Here is a 27,776-nt window from a genome sequence, read left to right as displayed (position 1 = left end):
CTTTATGCTGTCTCTAAGTGGCGCGTGGGTTGAAGGTGAAGCGTGCGCGGGCCAAGCTGGACAGTGTACAGAGGAGGCTGGCAATGCGGGTATTTTGTGGATACAGAACGATATCCACGGATAGAGTGTTTGTTGTTGCGGCTATTCCACCAACTGATCTACGTGCACGTCAACGTATGAGTATGAGAGAGGGTCTGGAAAGGATAGTGATGTATAACCAAATGATGGTTCAATGGCAGAGGAAATGGGTGGTCCCCGAAAGGTACCTGGACTAGCTTGCGGTTTCTCATTGTGGAAGATGGAACAGAGAAAGAAGAGAATTCTATGAGCAGGTAAGTATTTACATCCTGATATCATAAGCCGCATGTTATAGTCCACGAAGAGCTGGGCCGTGATCGAAGGTATGATCATGGAAATCATCAAAGGAAAGCTGGCTGAGTAGTGAGCGAAGGTTAGTTCTCGTGGGGCGGCAGCTGGGTCGTTGTATGCCAGTGATTCGTGAGGAACACTCGAACCTACTACTCGGAAGCCGGTCAACTAACGATGCCCGTAAAAACAGCATAAGAACTGCATTCATGCCTCGCAGCCAGGTCCAGTTCCTATGTGATATAGGGGGAGGCTTTTTAGTCGGCGAGAGCCCGACACTACTGTTTGCGGGGGCGGACGGTGACTGGCAGAGCTTTTTCCTCCTCCGGCGCAAAAAAAAAAATGTTGTAACGTCACAAGTGACGGGTAGAATTAAATAAATGAATAATATTTAAATTGTAAAAACTATTTAAAGTAGCTGCTAGTACCGCCACACCCGCGTGAACGAAATACAACATGCGCGCGCGCTTTGGTTAGAATAATTGAATTAATTAAACAAAAAATATTTTTAAATAAAATTATAAATATTTTCAATTAAGTTGTGGATGTATGTATGAGTAAGCCATGCACCAGAAAAACGCCGCGTGGCAGGAAATTCCTACAACTATGTCGTCACCTTTATTTTGTTAAATAATAATACATTTTAAGTACCTTAACTATAATTTAATTCAAATGTTAAATAATTACTTACCTTAATGCGTGATTGGGTAATCAGATACTCATTACTTTTCACTCGTAGAAAATTTATTAATATAATGTGATAATCAGAGTACATCTACATGAACACGGATGATATCGTAAGAATGTAAAAGAATATTACTAATTATAAAATAATTCTTCACAAGAATAAGCGTATCGAGGGACCGAAATATTTTCCAAAGTAATTTGGTGCCTTATAAAATTTGGTATCAGAGTACAACAACAATTAAGTGATTTTTAAAATATTACTAAGGAAATTTCGAAATTAAAAATTATTTCCAAAAGTATTTTTTTTAAATATCTAATTAAAAGTTTTTATCTTTTAAATAACTAGAAAAATATTTCAAGTAATTTTATCATGGTTCTGTTCTGTATGAAAGCAAATATTCCAGCAATATTTTCATACAAAAAAAGAAAGAAATTACACGAATAACAACGTGAACATGGAAAAGAGTACACTTTTACAACCCTCAATTACTCGCACAACCCTAACGCAAAGTACAGTCAACCCTATAATTCCTAAAACAACAATATCTGCGTGACAATAGCATCGTTTAATTTTACATAAACTATTCACTCATTGCCAATAAATATATATTAATTGATTTTAGTAGCATCAAAATAACTGCTTGTACCAATAACTTGCTTATGAAAAGTCTTGCTTTTAAAAAAACTTGCTTAAAATATAAAAAATAACAAATTTCAAATAATATAAGAAATAATTGATAGAATTCTGACGTATAAAGAGTATAAAAATATTGGTTTATAAGCTGAAGATAAAAAATATGAGTAAAATAATATATTCACTAACTATTTAGTTAAAAAGTAGAATCTTACAAATCTTTCAAAAAACTTTTAAACTACTTAGTTTTTATATTTTAAAAATACAAATATTCCTTTATTTACTTTCTAGAAACAGACCGCTTCATTAAACTCATTTCTTTTTGAATCTCTCCTGGGTTATCTAGGTTTTCTAAAAGATTTAATAGTACCACAAAACTAGATTACAGACTGGCTGTAAGCAGAAAAAATAATCTTTATTAATTAGTGTGTATGTGGAAAAAAAAAGTGTATATATATATATACTCGTATATACCGGTGTAATCACGAATGTAATCACAAAGTGTATATAATGTAATCACGAGGTTTTCCCGGGACGTTTATAACCTATTCTACTTGCAAAAATAATAATGGAAAAGGTTCATATAAACATATATTCTAAAATATTTCGCTTGTGAGTTACAGCTAGTGAAAGATTTCGCTCGGTTTCAGCTACTCCGGTGAAATGAGGTCTTACTGAAATTTCTAGGTCGTTAATTAAAGAACAGAATTACTGATTTCTTACGGTTTTTGGCCTAAAAAATTGAATAAAATAGGTTCCAGAACCATATATGAAGTAGTTTTTGAGATATATGGGGTGAAAACCAATAAATTGGGGTAAAAACCCTGTTTTTTATAAGTACAATAACTGTGTTAAACAGGTAATAAATGCATAAAACCTTTTAACAAAACTTGTAGAAAATTTAATTTTGAACAAAATGGTGTAAATTAAGTTGAATATACAAAAAAAAAAAAATAGAATTTTATTTCGAAACAGTACATTACTAAATTTGTCAGAAAAGTATTTGTTTATGTAAACAAAAACAAAGGTATTTTTTAGTGAAGAGAAACATTTGTAAAAAAAATTTTTTGATAGGAATTGCTGTTAAATATTTAAAAAAACCAAAAAAAAAAACCAGGAAATTACACAACAATATTGTGAAATAAAAATTATACAGATAATTTTTTATTTATTAACGACATAAATACAATAAATTATTTGAAAAGTTATTATTTCAAATTTGGCACTGAAATAACAACAGCTGATCAACATTGCGCAATACTATAATTGTGTATAAATCATCCTGTGAGGTATATTATGAATATCGGTTACTGTGAACTGTGCTGTTGTTAGCGAAGGTTTTTGTGAATTGTAGTTTGAACGTGATACGTTTGTAATTGAAGGAACTCCGTAAAGGAATACGCTAATATGGTATTCATTTTGGATGTGTGTAATGGTAATGACACAACTACTGCAGAAGAATATGAAATAAGTTTTCCGTATCGCAGGATTCCAGATCCCAACCCACCGGGTTGATCTAGTGGTGAACGCGTCTTCCCAAATCAGCTGATTTGGAAGTCGAGAGTTCCAGCGTTCAAGTCCTAGTAAAGTCAGCTATTTTTACACGGACTTGAATACTAGATCGTGAATACCGGTGTTCTTTGGTGGTTGGGTTTCAATTAACCACACATCTCAGGTATGGTCGAACTGAGAATGTACAAGACTACACTTCATTCACACTCATACATATCAAACTCATTCATCCTCTGAAGTATTATCTAAACGGTAGTTACAAGAGGCTAAACAGGAAAAAGAAAGAAAGGATTCCAGGTCCCAAAAGAATTAGCGCGACTTTTAGCAATCTTCGGGAAACAGGTTCACTACCAACAACAAACCGTACCGGCTACAAACGATCTGTCCAGCAAAACGCTATTATCGATGAAATTATTATCGATGCACTTTAGCGCAGTCCAGGTTTCAGTGCCCGACGTCTTTCTAAACGGATCGGAGTTTCGCATTCGATGATTTGGAGGATACTTAAACAAAACAAGTTTCATCCTATCATAAACAGCCAGGTCAACATCTACACCCAGGAGACGGCCGCTTCGCTTGCAGTTCCGCAAATGGTAGAATACAAATAGACAACTCTATTAGTATCTTTTGTTTATCGACGAGGCAAATTTTATTCGAAATGGCGTCAACACTAACGCAATGAACATAAATGGGTAGAAGTAAATCCTCATGAAACGGTGGAAGGCAATTTTCAACAAGGATTAAGCGTCAATGTATGGTGCGACCTTCTTCATAATCAGCAGTCTGGACTGTTCATATTACCTAGCCGCTTAAATGCTGAGGACCACTTGCACTTTCTTCAAGAAGAATTGCCGCATATGCTTGAAGATGCTCCTCTAGCGCTGAACCGCGAAGTATACTTCCAGCATGATGGCGCGCCTTCCCACTTCTCTTGTGCAGTTTCCACTCACTTAAATCATCATTTTCCTGAGAAACGGATCGGTCGTGCAGGTCCACATTTTGAAATTTTCGGCCACTAAGATCGCCTGACCTGATCTACTATATTTAGATTTTTGCGTATGGGAATGGATGAAAAATATTGTATACAAACTAAACTACATTCTCGTAAATCAATTGTCCGCATTATGAATGCGGCTGAGCAACTTAAAGACAGTTCTGAAGAATTAAAATACCAATAAAAGCAGTACATAAGGGTGCCAAGATGTGATGAAAATGGCGGGCTCATTTTTGAACATTTATTATAAACCAGTATGTAAATATACTTTGGTCTAGTGTACTATTTCCAAATAAACAACGAAATTTTCTAACCTTTCTTTGTTTTCTTCAACTTTTCTTATACCGTTTTTCTCAGAATTAAATTATCTACAAGTTTTGTTAATAGATTTTATGTGTTTATTACCAATTTAACAAAGTTATTGTACGTCAGACATAAAAATCAGTTTTTCAACCCAATTTATTAGTTTTCACCCCATATTTCTCAAAAACGACTACAGATACAATTCTAAGATTATTTTATTCGATTCTTCAGGTTAAAAACCATAAGAAATCACTAATTTCGCTCCTTAATTAATGCCCAACAAATTTCAATACGACCTCATTTCACCGGGGTAGCTGAAATACGAGCGAGATATCATTCACTAGCCGTAACCCGCAAATCAGCATTCAGGAAATAGTATGTTTATATGAACTTTTCATTAATTTTACGAGTAGAATAAGTTATGAAAGTTCCGGGGAACTTTGTGATACACTCTGAATATAAATATATTAGACATATTTTAGCTTAATGCAAATGTATAATAAAATTAAAATTTACTGAAATTCAATTGTTCTTCTCTACTCTCTCGTAATGACTGGAAAATGAAAAGTTAATAGTAATTTCAAGAACACCGTAGGTACAGGAATAAATTAACCGTAGGATACTTATAATATAAAACATGCAGAAAAAAAAAATGCCTAACAACAATCTTCTCTCCTATAGTCAGTACCTCTTTCTTTGGCAACTGCTCTTTTATGTAATAGTTTTTCCTATCCCTGCTGTCCCATTCATATAAAAAGCAACAGAACTTAGTGTATCCAAGTTGCAGTCCAAGTAAAAGTGCTATTACTTTCAGATCTCCACAAATATGCCATAAATATTTCTCACACTGAATCCTACTCTGATACAAGTTTCATATTTTCATAAGACTCACTCATGTGAACAGTGGGTGCTAATTGTACTGATGTTTATTTATTTCGTATGTGAAGTAGAACAGCTTTCAAACTAAGCTTTGATGAATCAATAAAAAGTCGCCATTCGTTAGGATGGTGCATACGTCTCAAAGCTTCCGGTAAAGAGTCCACATCATTACAGTGTACTACGTTTTCATACTGAGAGAAGAAATATTCAAATTCTGACTGTCATCATGGAAAGCAATTATTTTAGTGTTTAGTTTTAAAAGATACCATTCCTTTCAGTCTTGATGTCAATATTTCTGCTTGATTCTTTGATAAATTTAGATCACAAACCAGATGATTTAATTCTGACTGATAAATTAAACGGGGTTCAGTATATCTACTTTCTAAAAAGTTTGGATTTCTTTCTTCATCACCTAAAAAGTCAGCACATGATTCGACATTTTCATCTTCATCTAAGTTCCATGTTTCTGGTGGTACTGGAATTGGAAGCTCTTGGCTATGTAGCATCGGCGGCATGGCAGAGAGAATATCAGGTTGTTTAACAGTACGTGTAGTTTTAGCTGTTATTCCAGATATCTTTATTACACAAAAATAACAGTTTGTGGTGTGATCCTTTGGTTTTCTCCAAACCATTGGAATTGCAAATGGCATGTGACGAGATCCATTTAGTCAACCAGTCAATAATGTAACACAAGAAGCTCAGCAAATATGAGGAGCCCAAGATTTGTCCTGATCACCTAATTTACATCCAAAATACAGTTCATATGATATTTTTATCAGTGGAGTTATATTTCTTTTCTGAGACTTCAACGTTACCTTGCCAGAGATGTAGAAGAAATTGTTTGTATGATTAATGCAACTGCGAGGCATTGTTAGTATATTACAATAACTAATATTGTTTAAAAAGAAAATTAATAAACAAATTAATTTAATGAACATACATATACTTTACTGAACAACATATACCCGCAAATAGAGAGCCAGCTACAAAACTGAATATTACATACACAAGAACTGGTACTTTAATAAAAATTAGAAATACTTCTCTAGTCTGCACGATATTTATAAGTTTTATGATGACAGAAATAACTACTAATGAGTGGATGATATTTTTATAGTAAGATGAAAATAGGAAGAATGAGTCACATTCTTGTTCATTTTAATTAGTATCTAAATAATAAACATGATGACTAAGGTCTAACAAATTAATGTGACAAAAAATAAGGGACTGTAATAAATAAACAAATCTACTTGAAAGTTCATGCATGAAACTTCCTAAAATTAAGAATGGTAGTTATAAAAAACTAGGCCTGATAGAAGAATTATGATTACATATTTAAATTAAGCATGAAAAATACTATAAGAATCAGTTATTTATCCTCATTTGACAAAATCATTGCTTATCAGCGTAATATACTTACCATTTTACCATGATCGTAACTGTATATCAAGTCGTTCGGTAGAATGAGGCCAGCGAGAGTTTGTCCGACGGCGGAAACACAGAAGACTTATTACTCTGACCAAGTCGCAAATCAACATTTCAAAATTTTAGAATTGTTTAAAATATAAAAAAAAAATAATTTTGATGAAATCTACATATCGCAGAAATAGATGTTCTTAATGAATATATTTTTTTCTCGATAAATATGCGATAATCTTTGTAATTCCACGATTTTTATTTGAAAATGTGAAATTTTTGTTCTAAACCTGAGTTTTTCCTAACCCGTTTACGAATCACGTCGCTAGATAGCAGTACTTGATAGTACTAGGCAGCGTATTCTCGAAATAATAAAATTTAAAAGCGATTATACTAATTTAATTAAAAAAGGAATAAATAAAACAGAAATAAATTGGTAAAATTTTTATTCTACAGTTAGAACTATTTGGTGGCACTGGGATCGTGATATTACGAAAAGTTGTATTTATGGTCCGATTTAGCTCATATTCGAAATATATATTAGTTAAGTGAAAAGACATAATTTTGCAAAAAAAAAAGTTTTCATACATGAAGATCGATTGCTTTATTTGATGAGAATTTTGAAGTTGTTTTTTCATAAAAATAAGAAGAATCTTATTATTAACAGATGAATAGTTATTGACTAGACTTGATGTATCGTCCAATCAACCAATCGCATGGGAGAGGCTATGAAGTCTTATCGAGTGCGGTTGAGTTCTACTATGCTCCGCGTTTCGTTACTGTGGGTTTTTATTATTATTTTCGTTGTAGTTTAGTTATTAGTTGTTTTTCGTTGTTCAGTTATGTTTCGTTGATTGCTTTTGTTCGTAAATCGTTATTATATACTTATTAGACTATTAGAGCACAATTAGAAAACTAATTCAAAATCACAACAATTACAGCAAGAGTAATTTGTATGTAATTCAGCTTAATTAATAGCTTATTGTATCTATATTATATAATAAGATAATATCCAAACTCCCAAAACAATAGAAGTGCCGAAACCTTAAGGTTTCGGCGAGAGTTTGCCGTCGATTGTAAACATCGAAAATCAAAATTCAACAATTTATTTTTTTATTTACAGTTCTTCGAAAAAATTTTTTCAAGAAAAATTCGAAAATTATAAAAAATTATCATGCATATTATTTTGCATGATACTCCCGAATTGCATCAAATTATTTTATATCATAGAAGTTCTTATAAATGATTAATTAGGAATTTGAACTAGAGAATGATCACTCATATGATTTGCATTAGGAATTATCGTCTTTCAAAAGCAAGTAAAAAAGTAGAACTTAGATCATGAATTATTAGCATTTATGAAGTTGTTTAAGTATGGAATCGGGCCGGCAGGTTTTTGCACTTTCAATCAACATATTTGTGAAAATTTGACGAATTTTTTATTATATGATTTGTGTTATTAAGTATATATACAAGTATATAAAAAAATTGTTTATTTCCAATTATTTCTCACTAATTTCATATTTGTTTCGTATTAAAAAATTCTATCATTTAGTTACAATATTAGTAGAGGAATAAAATATTTAATATTTATGAATATTTAATATTCAATGTATAGGAATAAAATATTTAACGGTGTATATTGTTGTGTTTGAGAAAATGAAGTAGGAAATATATATAACAATTATTCTCTCGCCTTTCATACATATCTGTACTTTTTTGATTCGGATAATGTCTTTTTGAAGAACTATAAATAAATAAATAAGTTGTTGAATTTTGATTTTCGATGTTTACAATTGACGGCAAACTCTCGCCGAAACCTTACCACTTTTATTGTTTTGGGAGTTTGCATATTATCTTATTACAGAATACAGATACAATAAGCTATTAAGCTGAATTACATATAAATTACTCTTGTAATTGTTGTCATTTTGAATTAGCTTTCTAATTGTTAAAGTTTAATAAGATTCCTTGTTCTAAAACATAACATTTAGTACTGAAATATTTATTTATAACATAGCGTGGAATTATTATCATTCAGTTCAAAGCGAAAAAAAACAATATATTTAAGAAATTCCTCTGTACAATATGATAGTCATAAAATCAAAATAGTTAATATCCAAGAGTCTAAAAATGTTTCTTTTGTAGCAATGATTCAGATAAATGACACAACCTAGGAAGATAAACTTATTTCACATATTTGTAATACTTTGTAACAACTAACACAGATGTTTTAAAAAGATTAATTTTTTCTGTTTGTAAAAAAAAAAATGAAAACAATGATCGTAATACCTTATTGGCACTGGTTATTTATTCCTATATGGTGGAAAAATAATTATACGCGAAAAACGTTTCCTAAGATTTTCCTTTTTGGGATGGGGGATAATTTATGATGACGTTTTATTGTAAAATTATGATTATATGTTTTAATAAACTAAAACCAAAATTAAAAAATTAAAATATTGGTATTTATCTACTACCCACCTCTATGTTGAGAAATAATCACCTTCCAAAAATGTGTTTGCTTTTTCTACTTTTACTATATTAAAAGAAACTAAAAAAAAATCCACTAAAAAATTTACAACCAATCAAAAGTTACCTAAGATTTATTTTTTGGTGGTGAGGGGTAAATTATGATGAAATTTTATAGTAATATTACTAGACGTTTATTTCTGAAACGTTAATAATATTAAAAGTATAAATAAAATAAACGGTTCTGTAAAATTAAAAAAATCGACGGTTTTTTACTTTGATCAGCTCCTCCACTCATAATATTGCCCCCAAAGCTTTTTCGAGTTAATTGCATTACTCTATGCCTAGGAAGAGGTAAAAAAAATTCGGTTACAAATATGCAATAAATAAAAATAAATAGCTTTTTTCGAATTTTTTACGATTTCGATTTTTTGGGAAAAAATAATTTTGGGGCAAAATTTAAAAAAAAAAAAAAAGATTTTTTAAATGATAATTCATTTTTTTAAAAGATAATGATTTTTTTTTAAAATGATGTATCATTTTTAAACGCATTTTACACGCATGTACTGAGCCTAATGTAAAGTGAAGATATGTTAGAAAACTTTTGATAAAATTACCACCAAAATTTTACAAACAAATTGTTCCATAAACACGAATTTCTGTACAAAATGTCATCAAAATCGATTTATCCAGTCAAAAGCTTCAAACACACTAATACACATAAATATGTACGTGTGGATATTATTTCCCCTTTTTTTTCTTGTTTTGGGGTTCCTGAATCATGAAACGTCGAGAAATGGAAAAAAAAAATCCGTACCCAAATTTTTTACTGATTACTATTCTTCACTTCTTAAAGCATAGTTGTAGAGCTATGTGAAGAGAAGACTCGAGTCGATATCAGTTCAAAAACCGGTTTTATGTAAAATTACATAAAATCTAAATTTCTAAAACAAACAATTCACACAGATTGTTTATCATTAAAACGTAACCATGTACAAACAGAAGTACCTACATATAACAATTTTTTACACGTAACATATTTAAATTGATACCCCACATTTACTAATATTACAATATTGTAAGAATTTGCTTCACTGCTGAATATTTAATTAAGAGATTATTCTTAATCTAAACAACTATGTTAGAAAAACTTTTTCTGTATTATTATTTTCACAGATTATTATTATTATAAAAACGTAGAAGTCTATCCTAGAAAATTTTATCGTGTAACTGTTATTGACAGATATAATATAATTTATTTGTTAACCTTGTAAGACTTACATAAATTACCTTAGTAATAAGAAAGTAAAAATAATATTTTATTGAAACTTTTATAATTTGTTTTATCTTTTTGCACATGTTGTGGTAGATTAGAAATCTATATACGAGCAATAAAAAGAACGTAAAAAAGAAAGAAAATCAAACATTGTGTGATTTGGTTCGAAATGAAAAAAAGTGTTTGTATGTTTTCGGGATTCAGAAAGCAGATTTGTGAAAAATTGAGGTTAATATAGATATAAAGACAAGTCAGTGACAATGACCGGTCTATCTTTCGAGTCATAATGAGGTTATTAAATCAATAAAATTTCACTCGTAGTATATCTTTTTTTCAGCAGAAAAGCAATGTGATGCGTAATTACTTATTGTTTTTATTTATAATGACTGTTACAGGATAGCATGCTATTTTAATGTATTACATTGGTACTATTTTTTTTAAAGGTGGCCACATTTACAAATGCATCTGCATTGTGTCAGTTTCACGTAATTTACGTTCTCTACCTTGCAAACGCTACTAAAACTTTCAATCACACTTACATACTTATCAATCCCTCTTCTATATGTGCGCTTCTAAAAGTCATTATTAGGCATTTTTAAATTATTATTTACGTAAATAGATCGTTTTGAGGTAGTAAAATATTTAAATAATGCAATTTATTTATTTTCTCATCCTTGTATTTTATATAATATAATATAATATAATATATATATATATATATATATATATATATAAATGTGTATATACTTATGTCAATATGCATGAATTTATGTAAGCGTGTGAGTGAACGCTTGAGCACAGATGGATGTGTTTGTATGGGTGGGCAGCTCGCATGGTTGTATTTATTTGTAGAAACAAAGAGAATTTAATAAGTTTGTAAAATATATTTGTAAAAAGTTGAATTTGATTTTGTCTGATAGTAACATACCGAACAACTAAATTTTATATATTTCTGCTAACAGTAATTTTGTTCTACTTTAAAGCGCAAGCAATTCTATCTATAACTTTTAACTGAAACAACTAAATATTAGATCTAAGATAGATACCGAAGACCTAATCCAGGAGAACTCAAGCGCATACTCTTCATTTGTGCAATCGAGAGGAGAGATGACGCCTCGTTATATCAGTTCGTCTGATATACTAATTTACGTTGACGCCAAAAACAAGTTTCAACAATGAAATATCCTCTTCAGAATGTTGGTGGGGGGGGGGGGGTCGTGGGGACCTGAAAATCATCCGCTAACGCGCATTGCTTCAGCTTTGGCTTCGAGAATTGGTGCTGAAAGATATGCTGTTTATACCTGGCGATCACACTATCGGACTGCTCTGTATCTGTGGATATTTTTCTGGTTATATGGGACTTTGCTCTTCTGGCTAACTTTCTTATTCTTAGCATACAAATCAATACATCAAAATATAAGTGTTTTAGAATCCCTAAAAAGCTTTGATGATTCTTTTTTTCTTCTTTTGTTTATAATGTATAATAGTAAACAAATTCCAGAAGTGTATTTCAAAATGAGTTAAATAGTCTTTTTATGAATAAGATTTATTTGATAAGAATGACAGAATCATTTCTAAAAATGTTTTTGAAGATAATACACGTTTAAGGTTATTTTTCATTCATTAGTTCGTAAAACTTAGCCATCCTTTTCTACTTCCTTGTACGAAGTAAAGGAAATATTGTGATCGCGAAAAATTTCGGTTTTCAGATTTCAACGGAAATATCCATTTTGACCATTCCTGAATCCGTTTTGACTAGTTTCGGCGTGACATCTGTACGTCCGTATGTATCTCGCATAACGCAAAAACGATTAGCCGTAGGATGTTGAAATTTTGGATTTAGGACGGTTGTAACATCTAGCTGTGCACATCCCTTTTTGATTGCAATCGACTGAACCAAAAGTGTCCAGAAAAGTCCAAAGTCCAAAAAAATCTGGATTTTGGACTTTTTCTTAACTGCAGTAATAAGCCCTCATTGAGACCTTTTCAACAGTCCATCATAAGTGGTATTTATTTTCACTGGACCCAAATGAAATTTTAATTAAAGAAATATTTGGATCTGATTAATCTGAATATTTGGGACGGTTGGGAATCAGACTTCATCTCCTCTTTTTTAATTTAAATATATTGATTTATTAATAATTATTAACCTCTGATTGTAAAAAAAGTTTTACAATAAATAATTATTCAATAATAACAATAAAAAGAAATATGAAAAAATATTAAAAGTTATTAATGAAATTAAATTTTATATACATTTCATTTTTAAAAAAAAAAGTGTGTATATGTATTTTAATAAGCGTCCAAGTAAGTCATGTGGCGTCCACATCAGATTTGGTGAAACATCTGATTATTCGTTTTTGTTTTCATTTTGTTGATGGTTAAATCATAATAATTAAAATAAAGGAACTTCTACTCTATCCTAATATTTCAGATAAAATTGTTGAATTAATAATTGTATAAATATTTGATATTAATAACTAATATTTTAGCAACTGTGTAACTGTCCACTTTATTAACTGAAGGATCGTATCTCACTATCAAATGAAATAAGTTTAAATGAAGTGCAGCAAAAAATGTACATATGTAATTTAATAGGCGTACAAGGAAGTCATGTGGTGTCCATATCAGATTTTTGAAGTAAAAACTTCTTTAGGCCCGTTGTGTCAGAATTTTTTGTACATACGAATTACATGGGGGAAAAATCGCTGACTCGTAATAAAAATCTGTAATGTAACGCAAGACGCTAAGCATATATATATGCTTAGCATATACATATATATGCTTAGCATATATATACATATGAAAGATTTTACCAATAGAATTTAACGATAAAAATCGAGTTATACTTCTTACAAAGTAATAAGTGCAATATTACATCACGGATTTTTGATTCGTAAAGGTCATTATACTAGTTTTATTAAAAAAGGAAAAAATATGGTATGAAGTGAATGTATGACTGCAAAAAAAATTCAATTTGAAACACAATTACAAAACTCTTACCGGCCCGATTTCATTTATATGTAATACATATCACATTTACAGAAATAATACAGTTCTTATGATTATTCGTTGTTTAATAAATGAAGTCAGGCCATCACATAAATGAAGTCAGTAGATCATCACAAAGCACCCTTTCCGGGTAAGCCTTTCAAAATCGCGTTAAAAATGAGAGTTCTCGTTTCTTATGTAAAACATAAATAAAATAACGTCAGCTGTCAATAATTAGTTATCACAACTACAAAAAACTAATATCCACAACACCCGCTTTCGCTGAAAGTAATGATGACTGATTGATGCAGAACATCATTATAAATTTGCAGAGTTAACTGAGCTGCTGTTAGTTTATAAAAACCAACAATAATTTTGAAGTTACAATCGTAAATAATGATCATTGCATATATTAAATAACAATCAATGATATACACACATATCGCTGAAAGTAATGATGACCTACATCGCCATCATAAATTTAAAATTAATCATGCTGTTTGCAGTTAAAGCATATGTTTTACTATGAATTTTTCAGTAAATCAACTGCTTCAACATGTGAACACACATACATCATTAAAAGTTGCCGTTCTTTAATGTATTCGAATAAACCCCTGAAAAGAGACGTGGAGGTTCAATAGCCAATTTCTTTGTTGGTTCTTTGTTGTAATTTTGGGTGCATCTCGAACCCGTGTTTTACTACGTATTTTGCAGTAAATCCACTCTTTCAGCATGAAAATTTAACTACAAACAGGGGATAATCGTGGAAAACACACGTAAAAATTGTGCGTCAAATTGGTTCTAGGGGTCAAAGGTTAAATTGGCTATTGAATGTAAACATTGTATGCTACTTGTAATATATATTAATTCCAAACGATTGCGATCCCATACAAGTTTTCACTCCGGCCGTGCGGTCTTAATCACTCATATTTTTTTGTACTTAAAATTGTGTGCATATTTTATTGATACTGTTAAACTTTTATTTGTTGTAAAGCGGTGAAAGGTTGTACTGTCAAATCTTTAAATTTCACATACATTACTTTTTATTTAAACAAATTATATATACTATAAATATTTATTTTCTCTTAACTAGTCCGATTTCTCTTTTTTACGGTTTTCTTAAAAGTAAACCTCCATAGCTTTTTCCGAACCATTCTGCACGTTGCAGATAATAAGTTAATTAAAATTAATGCACGATAACATCAATTTTAACAGGTTTATTATTTTTTTAAGTAAATAAAAAAAATAAAAGAAAAACTAGCTAACTGTCCCGCCTTATTAGATACAATTTTAGGAGTAGATATTACAGTTTTAGTGGAACCGCTTACTAATATCATATCTAGCTTATAATGCTTAGTAAAGTTTATGGCATGAAAAGTTGAAATTTTAGACATATAAATATGTATAAAATGATTATTATTTCATTTTTGTTAAAGGAAAAATGTACAATGTGTAGACTACAGAAAATTTAATCACTTTATCCTAAATTAAAACGTACGAATACGTTTTTCATTAAATGAAAAAACATTGAATTAAAGATTTATGGTACCTAAGAAACTTGTTGAGAGGATAAAAAAATGATCCTACTCTTCCCATCATTTATTTGAAGTATTGTACCACGGATAAGTTATAAAAAAAAATAATAAAAAACTCAACATCGAATCAGATGTTTATTAAAAATCACCAGAATTTCGCACCGGTTTGTATATCACGTTCCTGAAAAACGTTTGATCTGAGCAAGTTAGGGGGCATTTTGTAGGAGATTTATTAACTTAAATTTTGTGGTGTAAATTTTCATTCGTATGTGTTTGAATAAAAATAAATAAATACATATATCTGTCAGTGTATGTGTATGTTGTGTTCGGTTTTACGAATACCTAAGTTTTTGATTAATATTCATTTATGTTCATCATAAACCAACGATAAAAAGAAATTAGCAGGAAATTGTACCAACTTTCATTTTTATATAAAGTTTTTATTTTTATATAAAAAAAGTGCTTTGTTACTGGACAAAGAAAAAAAGCGGGAATAAAATTAGTTTTTTTCAAAAGGAGGGGAAAGTGATAAACACAAAACAATTCTTACTCGGCCAATTTTCATTGTACGAGACGATAAAGCGACGTTAAATGTAATTTTATAATCTTTAAAAAATATTCTACATTTCTTTCGAAGAAAACATACATTTAGAGAAAATAACGAAAAAACAATTTTCATCCCCTTCCGCCGTTCATCAAACTCATGTAAGAAGAGGAAGAAGTCGGAACCCTGCAGTACTTGAAAAAAGTTCTTTGAAGATTTCTTATAAAATAAAAGTGTAACCTTAATAAAAATATGATAATTTTACTTAACTATTTTGTATTTCTTCATCATAACAAATTCGCCAATTAGGCCGTGCGGTAGAAAAATTTGTGAACAGGTAAAATTAGATAAGCAGTATGTCACGAAGATTTATTTACTGGAGAAATTAGACTGCCCATAATTTCTCCAACAATAGATATTTAATAATACGGAATATTCATTGTAATAGTAAATTGACCGTGAAATGTGAAACAGAGTTACTGAATTTAAAAAAGTTACAATTTGAAAAAAAGGTGATGACATTAAATGCATATGAATAAAACGAATCATAAATTAATGAATGATCAAAGAAAAATCATAGTTTAGTTATTATATTTCATAAATTAATTAAATACTTATTATTAGTTTTAGATTGAAATTTTCGTACAAATACATACATACATATATATATATATATATATATACTAAGATATTTCAGTACTATATAAATCTGGCTATAACCTTAGTTTACAGTAATCTTTTAAAATCATTAAAACTATCGCAAATGCACGGATTGTCAGCAACGGTTAATGATTCATAATCGAATAAGATCTAAGCATTCCACGTTTATCTATTCCAAGTCAGTTAAAGAAATACTGTGGTCCTAATCTACCAAAAACTGAAAAAGGATAAAAACTGTAAGACTGAATTCTACGGCTCTGTTAACTAGGTACTTAAGGTTAAAGTGGTATTTAAAAATAACAGTTATTTATACCAATCACTTATCCAAATACTGCTTCATCAATTAGCATAATCTAAGACGTGTTGAAAAGCGATTTTTTAAAATTTCAGCAAATTTTAAAATTATAAGATTCTAGTAAAGATTCCTCAAGAAAGTCTCATAGTAATTTTTAAATAAACCGATAAAAAATTATGTCAATAAATCAAATGTGTTGGTCGATTAACATGGAGTGATCTACCAGCCAGGTTTTATGTATTTACATTCAAATTTTTTTTTTTAACATATCCACTGTACCCAATACCATCCGTGCATTCTGCAGATGTGTATACAACATTGGCGGTATAAGCACTTAGAAAATTTTGAATTTCTATTAGTTTGTTTTTTCAATAATGTGATTCAACTCACTAAAATATCTCCACTCCACAAAAGAACATGATCAACTGCCGACTGTTCTTCACCTAATAACATTTATTTTGCCATTTATTTTTGATTTTTAGTAAGTAATCAATAAAGCGATAATAAATAAATAAAAATATAAATTTACATCGGTATAATTTATATTCGACCAAAAACCAATAAATCTCTAAAATCAAATTACTGAACAAAATTTTAAATAAACCCCAAAAAAAATAGTTTATTCAGTAAGCATAAACACAGACTATCAGTCAAACTTAAAACTTTGGAAACAAAAATTGATTATACGAAAAGGCTGCAATAACTGGTGAAACGTAGAGTAAACGGTATTTTACTTTTCTTGTTCGCTGAGAACGAAAAAGAACCTCTGGGCCGACAGCGTTTTCAAAGAACTATTTTTTTTTAATTTTTACCCGAAACAAAATCTTCCGCGGGTAGACAGTACATCTACATATGTAACTATACTTAAAACTTAACTATTTACTTTTTTAAAGAATTAACAAATTTTAGTACAAAAATATTGCGAAAAAAAATATAAATAGAAATAATATTTTAGACAACAATGATTAACTTTTTTTTAAAAACTAAAGAAATTAAAATTAATCAAGTCTAACCTGTTTTAATTATACACATGTTGTATTTAACACGATATTTATCCACGTAGATCGGGTAAATTATTGCAATGCCCGATTGATGTTGTTCGGACCATCCAGTTCTACTTGACCAAGTTCAAGAAACAGATATATAGAATTCTATAATTCTGTTTCTTCGACTTGGTCAAATTGATTTAATGTTATCTCTGATCGGCATTGATTGTGATTATTTTGAGAATTTTCTCTCGCTTAAAATTATAATCTAACAAAATCAGATTACGTAGTGTAAAGTTACTCGAAGCTGAATATTATTCTGGGATTTTTCCAGTATAGTTTTGTCATGTTATTTGTATAAAATGGCTGCCCTCAAGGACACAACGATAAAAATTTGTTTACATCGCGGCCTAAAATGTTTCTATCAAAGAAACACGTCGATAATTTTGCATTAAAAATAACAAAAGAAATAAAAATATGTTCAGTCGTTCCTATATAGTTTGCGAACAAAAGAAATCAGAATAATCGACTATAATTCTTTCACACTTATTATGAAACCCAAAAGTACGAAAAGAGAGTATTTGATCAACAAACAGACGAAACTTCAATATAATTAGATTAAATTGATTATTATTATATTCATCTAAGTTTTAACATAACCTCAAGAAAGTTCTAGAACTACATAAGATTTAAAGAATAGAGTCGCGTAGAATACGAATGAGATAGTGGCAATAATTCATCGGAAATAGATTCTCAAAATTTATATAATGAGAGTGTTCCTGTACAAAATCCACCAGACAAACAGACATTGCCTATATGAATTTTATCTTGTCTAGCTTTATATGATCTTGGAAGTCTAATTTATCCTGATTATAAAAGCCAATAATTTAGAGACTATAAGTTTTTCTTTTTATTTATTGTAATTCTTTCAGAAAACGCAAGTATGCGAAATTTATGTATTTTCTATTTACATAATTTAGGTACATTTTTTATAAAATTTAATTGAAATTAACACGATAGTCATTATAAATTATAAATGTAAATAAATGTATTGACTGAAAATTGTTAAGAAAATATAAAGAAATAAGTTATCACAAATAATAGCGGTAGAAATAGTAATTTTTTTTAACGAGTTCACTGTAATTCTTTTAAGTGTTTAATGAAGTAATTTAATGTTAAATTACTTCATGGAATTAAGCTTTGATTAAAAAATAAAGGAATAATTATTTCGTTTCAGTCTGTACAAGAGAAAACGTTTATGGATAAAAGGAAACATTTCCATCACCATTGCATCAGTAAGTTATCTCATTTTTTCCAGTTATACTTAAAAAAGCTGAAAATTCATCGCAAAGTAATAAACAGTTATTTTAAACGGTATTAATAAGATACAATGGTATTTCAAACACATAAGTTAAAAAGATTCTAAAAATAATTAGATATTCAAATCTGTTTTTTAACTCGATTCAGAAGTTGCCCATAGCCAAACCACTGGCATTGATAAGGCAGCCATTCGAATATTTATAGATATCATTGTTATTCAACCCTTGGGGGCCAAGATGTGTTTATATTACTGTAGCCCTTCAGTAGAGTAATCCTAACAAAGGCTAAACAGATTGATATAAGCTGTTACTACGTTAAACCCTAATTCAATATACATTTGTGCAAGCTCACAGATACATTTCATCCTACCTACAAACTCGTACACTTCTTTTAATCTTGTTAATCAGATTTCTTGTTCCTTGACATATACGCGCGCGCACAAAAATAACATACACATACACATATACATAATATGTATAATTTTACAATCCAACATGATCAAGTCAAATTAACAGAAATAACGCTCAACATAAATTATATTTATTTTAAACAAGAAAGTACGCGTAATTCAAAAGTAATGAATTTATTTTAATTTACGGAAAAATTCCATTTTCGTTAAGGCCAACTCTTAAGTTTTATGTTAATTAATATTTAAAAATTAAAAAAAGAGAACATAAAAATCAAAATAAAACCTGAAACTCTACCTTTGGTTCTGTAACCCTCAGAATTGTTGAGTATTCCACTGTAAAATTAATTGACAAAATGACCAGAAGAAAAATTGAAGTCTTAAAAAAAAGAATTTTTTTTGAATCCCAAAATTCACCCGTAGGGAAAAAATAAAAACAAACATAAGTTGTATGTACGCATCTAATAAAATGATTTTCTTTTTGAAACGTAAAAGTGGTTAACTACCAAACAAACAGAAATCCCAACATAAGAAAATTAAAAAAAAAAGTAAAGTAATTACTAGTACAGAATTAATTAACGATTTGTTAGCGACCGCAATAAATAACAAAAAAAAAATGTTAAATTAAGTATAAAATCAAGACATAAAACCAATCTTTTTACACATTTTTATTTACTACGTACACCACCAATTCGCGGCTTTGCCCGCGCTGTTTGGTTACTTAGATTTCCGGTCGCGAATTTTTTTTCTTAATGTTTTTCACTCAAGAAACCGGAGGCAGGTGCATCCAGTCGCATCGCACAGACAGTAAGTAACAAAGGCAGTGGCTGTATACGTTGAGCCACCCCGCGGTACACGTCGCACCCCTTAAAAAGTCAAAATTCAGGTAACCTCAAAAATGGGTTTTAAATATATATCTGAAGAATATTTGCAGTCCCAAAAAATACAGTATCGCTTTGAGGCTGCGCTATATGGTTAATTGCATCTCCCGTCGCGGTTAGGGGATATTTAGTCGGTCGTGGCTGGCGGTCGCCCTTCCTGTCAAGCCAGAGAGCTCTGCTCCTTAAACCGCGCTGAAACTCCAAAAGGGTTTCGTTAAACTCATGCTTGTGAGAATAATAATGATAATTAAAAATTAAAGCCTGTTTAATTTAAAAAAAAGAATATCAATGTATGTTAATTTCTTTAGGGCAACAGTTTGGTTAGGACCCGAAACTTTGAGTAATCCAAAAATGCAGGTTTCAAAGCAGTCGGTTTCCATCTTAAAAATATTATTTGTAACTAGTTACCCCTACTACGTAGGGGAAAAAAATATTTTTCCCAGTTCTTAGCGTTACTCAACAAACACCATTAGGAGGTGACCGTACTTCGTTTCTCATTTTTTAATTACTTTTATTTATGTCTTTTAGCCAAGTAACCGGAGATAGGGCAAGTAGTCGCACTGCATATGCAATTACTGTGGCTGTGTTGGTTGGGCCGCCGCTCCGTACACTGCGCACCCCTTAAAAAATCGAAATTTTAAAAAAACCGAAAATGGTTTTTAGATATTTGTGATGAATATTTGAAAGCCTCAATCTAGTGAATATCTCGTAGCATACTCGGAAATGGTGAAAATTTGCAGTCATTGTTCAAATTTCTTTTTACCTTTGTTCACCGCTTTCGATATCGAATTTTGAAACATCTAGAAATTGTTTTTTTTAGATATTTACATGAAGATTACACAACCAAAAAACAAAGCTGACATTTTCATTTGTTACAGAGAAATAACAAAAATTATATTTCATTGTTACTTCATTTTAACCATTTAAACTCGGAATTTAAAAAAAATTCTTTCTAAGCGAATACTTAACCGTACGAAAAATATGTACGCAAAATTTTCAACATTTATCTTCTATAGTTTTTGCTGTTCGTTGGAGAATCAGTCAATCAGTCAGGACAAGTTTCTTCATAACTACAAATATATAAAATAACATTGATACAATAAATGATAATTTACAGTAATGTTTTTACAAACCGTACAAAACACATTAAATGCTAAATACTGCGAATGAAAAAAAAAATATATATTATTGTTGTATTACCTGCAAAACTGCGAATTCCAAGGCAGTTAGAGGGATGAAGTTGCCTCATTAAAAATTTACAGCAGGCCTCACGTACCGAACTCATTTGTAATAAACTAGATGCTGGTAATAGAACCTGAAAATTAAAAACAGAGAGAATCATAAAAACTTTCTCAAAATATATTTCACATTTAATAAAATAGAACAGTTCCATGAAACCGCATCCTCATAAGTATTCTTAACTTCCTAGTATTCCCAACACACCAAAACCACCAAATAAAGTATAAAAAAGTATAAAAACACACCAAATAAAGTATAATTTATACTTTATTAAAGGCTGTATAGGAGAGAACGAAAATAAAACTCTAGTTATAAGTTAAGTATCTGAAAAAAATCGGTTGAAGAATATGATTTTGTTTAAGATAGTAGTAACTTCTTCTAGTTTCTTTATAATAGAAAAGTATATCATAAACTCCCTGGTAATTCCTAGCTAAGACTGCACCGTTGCAAAGATTTTCTACATTCCTTAATTCATTTTCATGTAATAGATTATCTGCTAACGTGAGAATTTAAAACATTTTGTGTGGTTTCTTTAACAGATTGAACAATATTTTTTTTTTCAGTCGATCATATTGATGAGATTTTGTAGAAGTGCAAATGATTTTTCGTTTAATTTTTTTAATGAAAAGCATATTAATTTTTTTTTGATGGATCAAAACTGACAAATTCATTATATAATTTTTATTTTGTGTTTTTTTACGGAATTCCTTTAGTTTCTGTGTATTAAATTTCACGCGTGAGCCTTTTAATACTATACACGACATTTTTATTCAATCGGCCAGCAATATTATTTTATATTTTTTATATCCTCTAATTTTTAAGATAGTTTCTTCTTCGATGGTAAACCCCTGTCCTTTGAGTTACTTAATTATCATCCACTTTATTATTATTTTGAGGAGTATATTACTTGAAAATTTATTATAATTTATTTTAAGTACTGTTTATTCTATTTTACTTAGTAAAAAGTGTACCTTATTGTGTATTATATTATCATTATTTTATTTTATAGTTATACATTATTTAGTAATTCCTTATTTTGTAAAGGATTTATGCATTACATAACTTAAGATGATGGTAACAAAGAAATTATTATTTCATTCTTTTGAAAATAAGTTGATATTTTAATGGTTACAACACTGATAAAAACTAACATTTATAAGGATTTGGAATAAATAATTTTAGGCCTGTTTTAACAAGGCTATGTACCGGTTTCAACCATTTTAACTGAAGCTGACCTTAATCAGTTTTATTACAGATAATTACAGTTATTTACATAGACAATAAAACTGAAAGTATTTCTCACTATAAAAACAATGCGAGGAGATTCTCGTTCAACCGTATGTACACTGGTACAACACACATATTACTAATTTTTTGTATTTATTCAAGGCTTATACTTCTATATACCTGTTTGATGATTTTTTTTTATTTTGTAGAGGAATTTTCTCTGGTAATCCCGTTATAACATTTATTTTCAAAATAACTTAAGTGGATAACTTTTTTATCGAAAAATCAAACTAGTCTTCATAGAAAACTTGAAGACATTTTTCATTTTTGTCGTCGTATGTGTATTGTCGGATTTTTGTAGTGTAATCATGCAGTCACACTAAACTATGTATACGTATTTTCACGCTAAACTTTAAGAAAATTATTTGAAAAACTTGAGGTAAAAATCATATTCCTGCATTCCAGAAAGCTTTAGCTCATGCTCGATAACAGTTCAAGCTATTTATATGCACCCTGTTTTTTTTTTAATATTTAAAGGAAGGTTTTTCCCGTTCTTATGAACGCCTTCTTTTTACCTAAGGCATGGAGGGCCTTTCTTATTTTAAAGCTCTGTCTATATTTTATATGAGCTCTGTGAAAGCTCTGTCCATATTTTAGTTAAAAATAATATTTTAAAATATAATTAATTTAAAAAAACTACTAGAAAGTAAAATAAAATAATACCTTTTAATTCTTTTCTACGTACATTTCGAAATTTTTCAGCTTAAAAAATAAGATTAATAAATTTGCAGTTACTAGTGGCAATTTTAAAACTTAAAAAAAAATTACTCCTTTTTTAGTGCGTTTTGTACATATGTTTAATTATTATGTTAAGGTTATTTTTTTTCTCTCTTAATTACTAAAAAGAAACACATTTTAAGTCTAAAGAAGTTATAAGTAGGAACGCAACAACCATGTTTATCAATACACGAAACATCAAAAACAGTGTTCATTATTAAATAGATGAGAAAGATTACGGTGTGCTCTAACTCATTCATATCGTTATGATTAATTATCGACGAAATTGTAGCACAAAAATAAATAAGTAAGAAGAGAGTGAAAAACTAAGAAACTCGATTACATGAAAGACCTTCATAATATTTGATCTTTTTCACTGAATTATGTCAATCATGATTTATGGAAGACGATGAATACCGCTTCCATTGTATTGTAAAGATCACTTCTAATTTAAATGTTAGTATTTCAGATGATTATTAAAAATCATCTCAATTAAAAAATGCCACTTAATCTTATCGTAGTGAAAATTATGAAGGGGTTCATAGAAACGTATTGATTACTTATGACACCGTCTTCAGATTGGAACGGTTCCGTTCTTGGAAAGAGGTCAAAATTAAAATTACTCATAAACCTGAATTATTTTTAAAAAATTTTTTTGTTGTTACAAAACGAAGATACTGATAATGCATACCAATCTCCTCGGTACTTCCAAGGCTTGTCATGCCTGACTCTGTTGAAGGCCTCTCATAATTTACGTTTACAATAATGTTCATGTTTGAAGTAATTCCGTGAGAAAAAACTCAAGGACGATCCACAAAACTGTTGTTCTTTTCGCTGAAATTGAAAACAGGATAGGAAATCCTAGTAAAGCAATTTACTAATTAAAGGAGCCCGAACCTCTTGGATATCATTGAATTTTTTATTGGATTTTGGAAATGAATGCTTTTGGGAAAACAACAGTTTAAAAAAAACATCAAAATTGAATCAAAAAGAAAATTTTTATCGATAGAAGAGTAACGTAATTTTAATATAAATACAAATAAAACAAGGCAAATAACAGAATGTAAGAAAAAGGTAGTCATCGATAAAATAAATATTAAAAAAACATCGAGTTACAAGATTTTGTTATATTTGCATTAAGATTTACTAAGATTTTGATCGAAGTGGAAGACCAACTAAACTAAACGACAAAACGAAACGTGTTGAATGCTTATTGATGTTGGAAGAGATCAATTTTCAACACCTCTTATAAACTATTCTAGTTACTGTAATATCAGTTTCTATAAAATAATGAAATAAATATTCCGTGTAATAATTAAGAAATGTTCGTCATTACACTTCCATAATTCCAGTGCACCGCAACTTTCCGAGCGCACTACGAAAAATTATCCGAGCGTACAATGCAAAAAAGACATCGATAAAACAGTACAGAGCAGAAAGAAACAGAGAAATTCTTCAAACCAATTAATAAGAAAAATGAACAGTAATTACGAAAATAATCGAGGGAAAAGTTAAGCACTTAAAAAAATAACTTTGTAGAGACCTAAAAATCGCATCTGCTCTTCCTAAAACGAGAATATTAATAAACTATTAAAAGGGATGAAAATATCGCTATAATGGAAGTTTTTAATTAATAACAGTTAAGTGCAACCAATTATTTGCAAAGTTTGTATCACTAGTTTCGTAAAATTACAAGGAGTAAATTTTTTTACGTGTGTTGTTAATTCTTTACGGATAAAATGCCTGATAACTGGCGTAAGTAAACACACTGTTCGTTGTTGATACGGGTTGCGTGACGACGTTACTTTCAAAATACATCCTTTCTTGTTCTTTTATCTTTACTCTCTTGTAAATTCCGCCGTACAATCTCAATCAAAACAGTTTTGAGAATGTCTTTTTATAAAACAAACCAATCAGTTTTTGTCTATCTTAATCATTTAGTAAAAACAACCAATTACCAGTATTTTAAACCGTCTTATATAATTAAATAATTCTTTTACCGATTCAATATTTAGATTATTTCTTTCATCTCTCCACTGATAATAGAAAATACTCTTTCCACACTTAACTTTGAACCAAGTAAAACAAAGAAAAGTCTATACATTTTTAATTACTCCAAAAAGCAATCAGAACTGCACCATTGATTGCAATTATTAATTACAGCAGTCATTTCATTTCTATTGATATTAAAACAATGTTACAGCACTTAAAATTGTATAAATTTAAATTCCACTTACCAACAATTTTCAGAATATATTTCCAAGTACTTTCAGAGCCGTTTCTCCATCATCAGGGATTTCTTATAAGAAGTTAATTCAAAATTCAAATGTATAATTATATTTAAATTAAAAATTGTTCCGTTCATAATAGTCGGTCGTCAAGAAATAAAAATAATTTGTAACAATAAGGCTGTAAGGTCATGTCCGTAAGATGTTAAAGACTATTATGAAATATAGATGAAATAATACCAGCCTATTAATAATTATAATATAATTTGTTTATGTAGGATATCATTATCGAATTTGACTTGTTCGTTCATTAATTTATTATTATTCAAATATATACGAATTTTTTTCCAATATACAGGTTTTATAATAATTATTAGTGTATTTTAATATATTAGGGTTATAATTATGTCCAGCTTATTGACGTACAAATTATTTTTATTTCTTGACGATCGACTATTATGAACGGAACAATTTTTAATTTAAATATAATTTGAATTTTGAATTAACATCTTATAAGAAATCCCTGATGATGGAGTAACGGCTCCTAAAGTACTTGGAAATATATTTTGAAAATTGTTGGCAAGTGAAACTTTAATTTATATAACTGTATTAATACCAGCGGAGCTAAATGCTTACTAAATTATAACTGTTAATCCTAAGCGTATTAAATTGTAAAAAAAATTACCATTTGCAGTTTTGAATGAAATGGATCGCTTCAAACCTTGAAACTGTTCCAAGAGTTTCTCATATACATATATGAGAAACTCATATATATATATATACATTTATAATATTATATTGAATATATCATTTATATTGATAACTGAATATATTACATTGATAGATAATACAGGGCGATTCATAATGTTCTTCGGAGTTTCGAAAATTCATTTACAAAAAACTATTTCACTCATAAGAATAAAACAAGTACTGTACGAAAGAGTACTTCAAATAGTTATTTCCACATATACTAAGCAGTTAGTAAACTATTTGCTCGCTAGGCGTCGGCAGTAGAGAAAATGGCTGCCACGGGAAGCGAGAAGTCGTTTTGTGTGTTAGAAATTCACTTGTCAAATTCAGTAATTTCAGTGCAACGTGCGTTTCGGTTGAAATTTCATAAGGAGCCACCAAGTAACAATTCAATTCGTGCATGGTATAAACAATTCAGTGAATTCTGTTGCTTGTGCAAGCGAAAATCAACTGGTCGTCCATCAACCTCAGAAGTCAATGTCGAACGTGTGCGTGCAAGTTTCATTCGCAGCCCATCAAAATCGACTACGGCTGCAGGCCGAGAATTAGGAATTCCTAAAACAACAGTGTGGAGAGTTCTCCGTAAACGTTTATTATGCAAACCGTACCATCTTCAATTAATCCAGCGTCTTTCTGACTGAGATAAAGCACGTAGGCTCGATTTTTGTTTACAGTTACAGGAAAAGATGTTGTTAGATGAAGGTTTTCTAAACAAGATAATTTTCAGCGATGAAGCTTCTTTCTATATTAGCGGCAAAGTAAACCGTCATAACGTGCGAGTTTGGGAAACTGTAAACCCACACGCTTAAATGGAACACATTCGGGATTCTCCGAAAGTAAACTTTTTTTGTGCGATCTCTCGTGAGGCAGTGTCTGGGCCATTCTTTTTTGTGGAAACGACAGTAAACGGCATGATATACCTGGATATGTTACAATTATGGCTTATGCCTCAGCTACTCAACGACTTCATTTTCCAACAAGATGGTTGTCCTGTCCATTTTCATAACGAGGTTCGACAGTATCTTAATACAACATTACCTCGGCGCTGGATAGGACGTGCGTCTGAAGAAGACCAACACATTATGCTGTGGCCACCAAGATCACCAGACCTCATGCCATGTGATTTCTTTCTCTGGAGTTACGTGAAAGATAAGGTGTTTATCCCACCAATGCCGCACGATATTGCTGAGCTAAAGGATCGCATAATTAATCCAATCAGCTCTATAGAAAATGACATGTTAGAACGAGTTTGGCAAGAGCTAGACTTTCGTGTTGATGTGTGTCGTGTCACCAGAGGAGCACATATTGAACATTTATAGAGTCCCTGCATCACCTAGTACAACTTTCATTTAGGTAAGTGAATTCCTTTTTTTTGTACTGAATTTTTGTAACTCCTAA

The 27,776-nt window shown here is 30.1% G+C and overlaps 1 protein-coding gene across 2 annotated transcripts in view; it reads right to left on the bottom strand.

Annotated features, from left to right (window-relative positions):
* The window catches only part of LOC142326403 (kelch-like protein 17), a 284,480-nt gene that overhangs the window by 100,358 nt on the left and 156,346 nt on the right, over positions 1 to 27,776 (bottom strand). For both annotated transcript variants that reach the window (XM_075368884.1, XM_075368893.1), the window contains exon 5: positions 21,358 to 21,472. In XM_075368884.1, coding sequence (XP_075224999.1) covers positions 21,358 to 21,472 — 115 coding nt within the window. The remainder of the gene's footprint in view (positions 1 to 21,357; positions 21,473 to 27,776) is intronic.

Source organism: Lycorma delicatula, chromosome 1 (assembly GCF_047948215.1).
Source record: "Lycorma delicatula isolate Av1 chromosome 1, ASM4794821v1, whole genome shotgun sequence".
In the NCBI taxonomy this organism is placed as follows: domain Eukaryota; kingdom Metazoa; phylum Arthropoda; class Insecta; order Hemiptera; family Fulgoridae; genus Lycorma; species Lycorma delicatula.
This window is presented reverse-complemented; position numbering and strand designations above follow the sequence as displayed.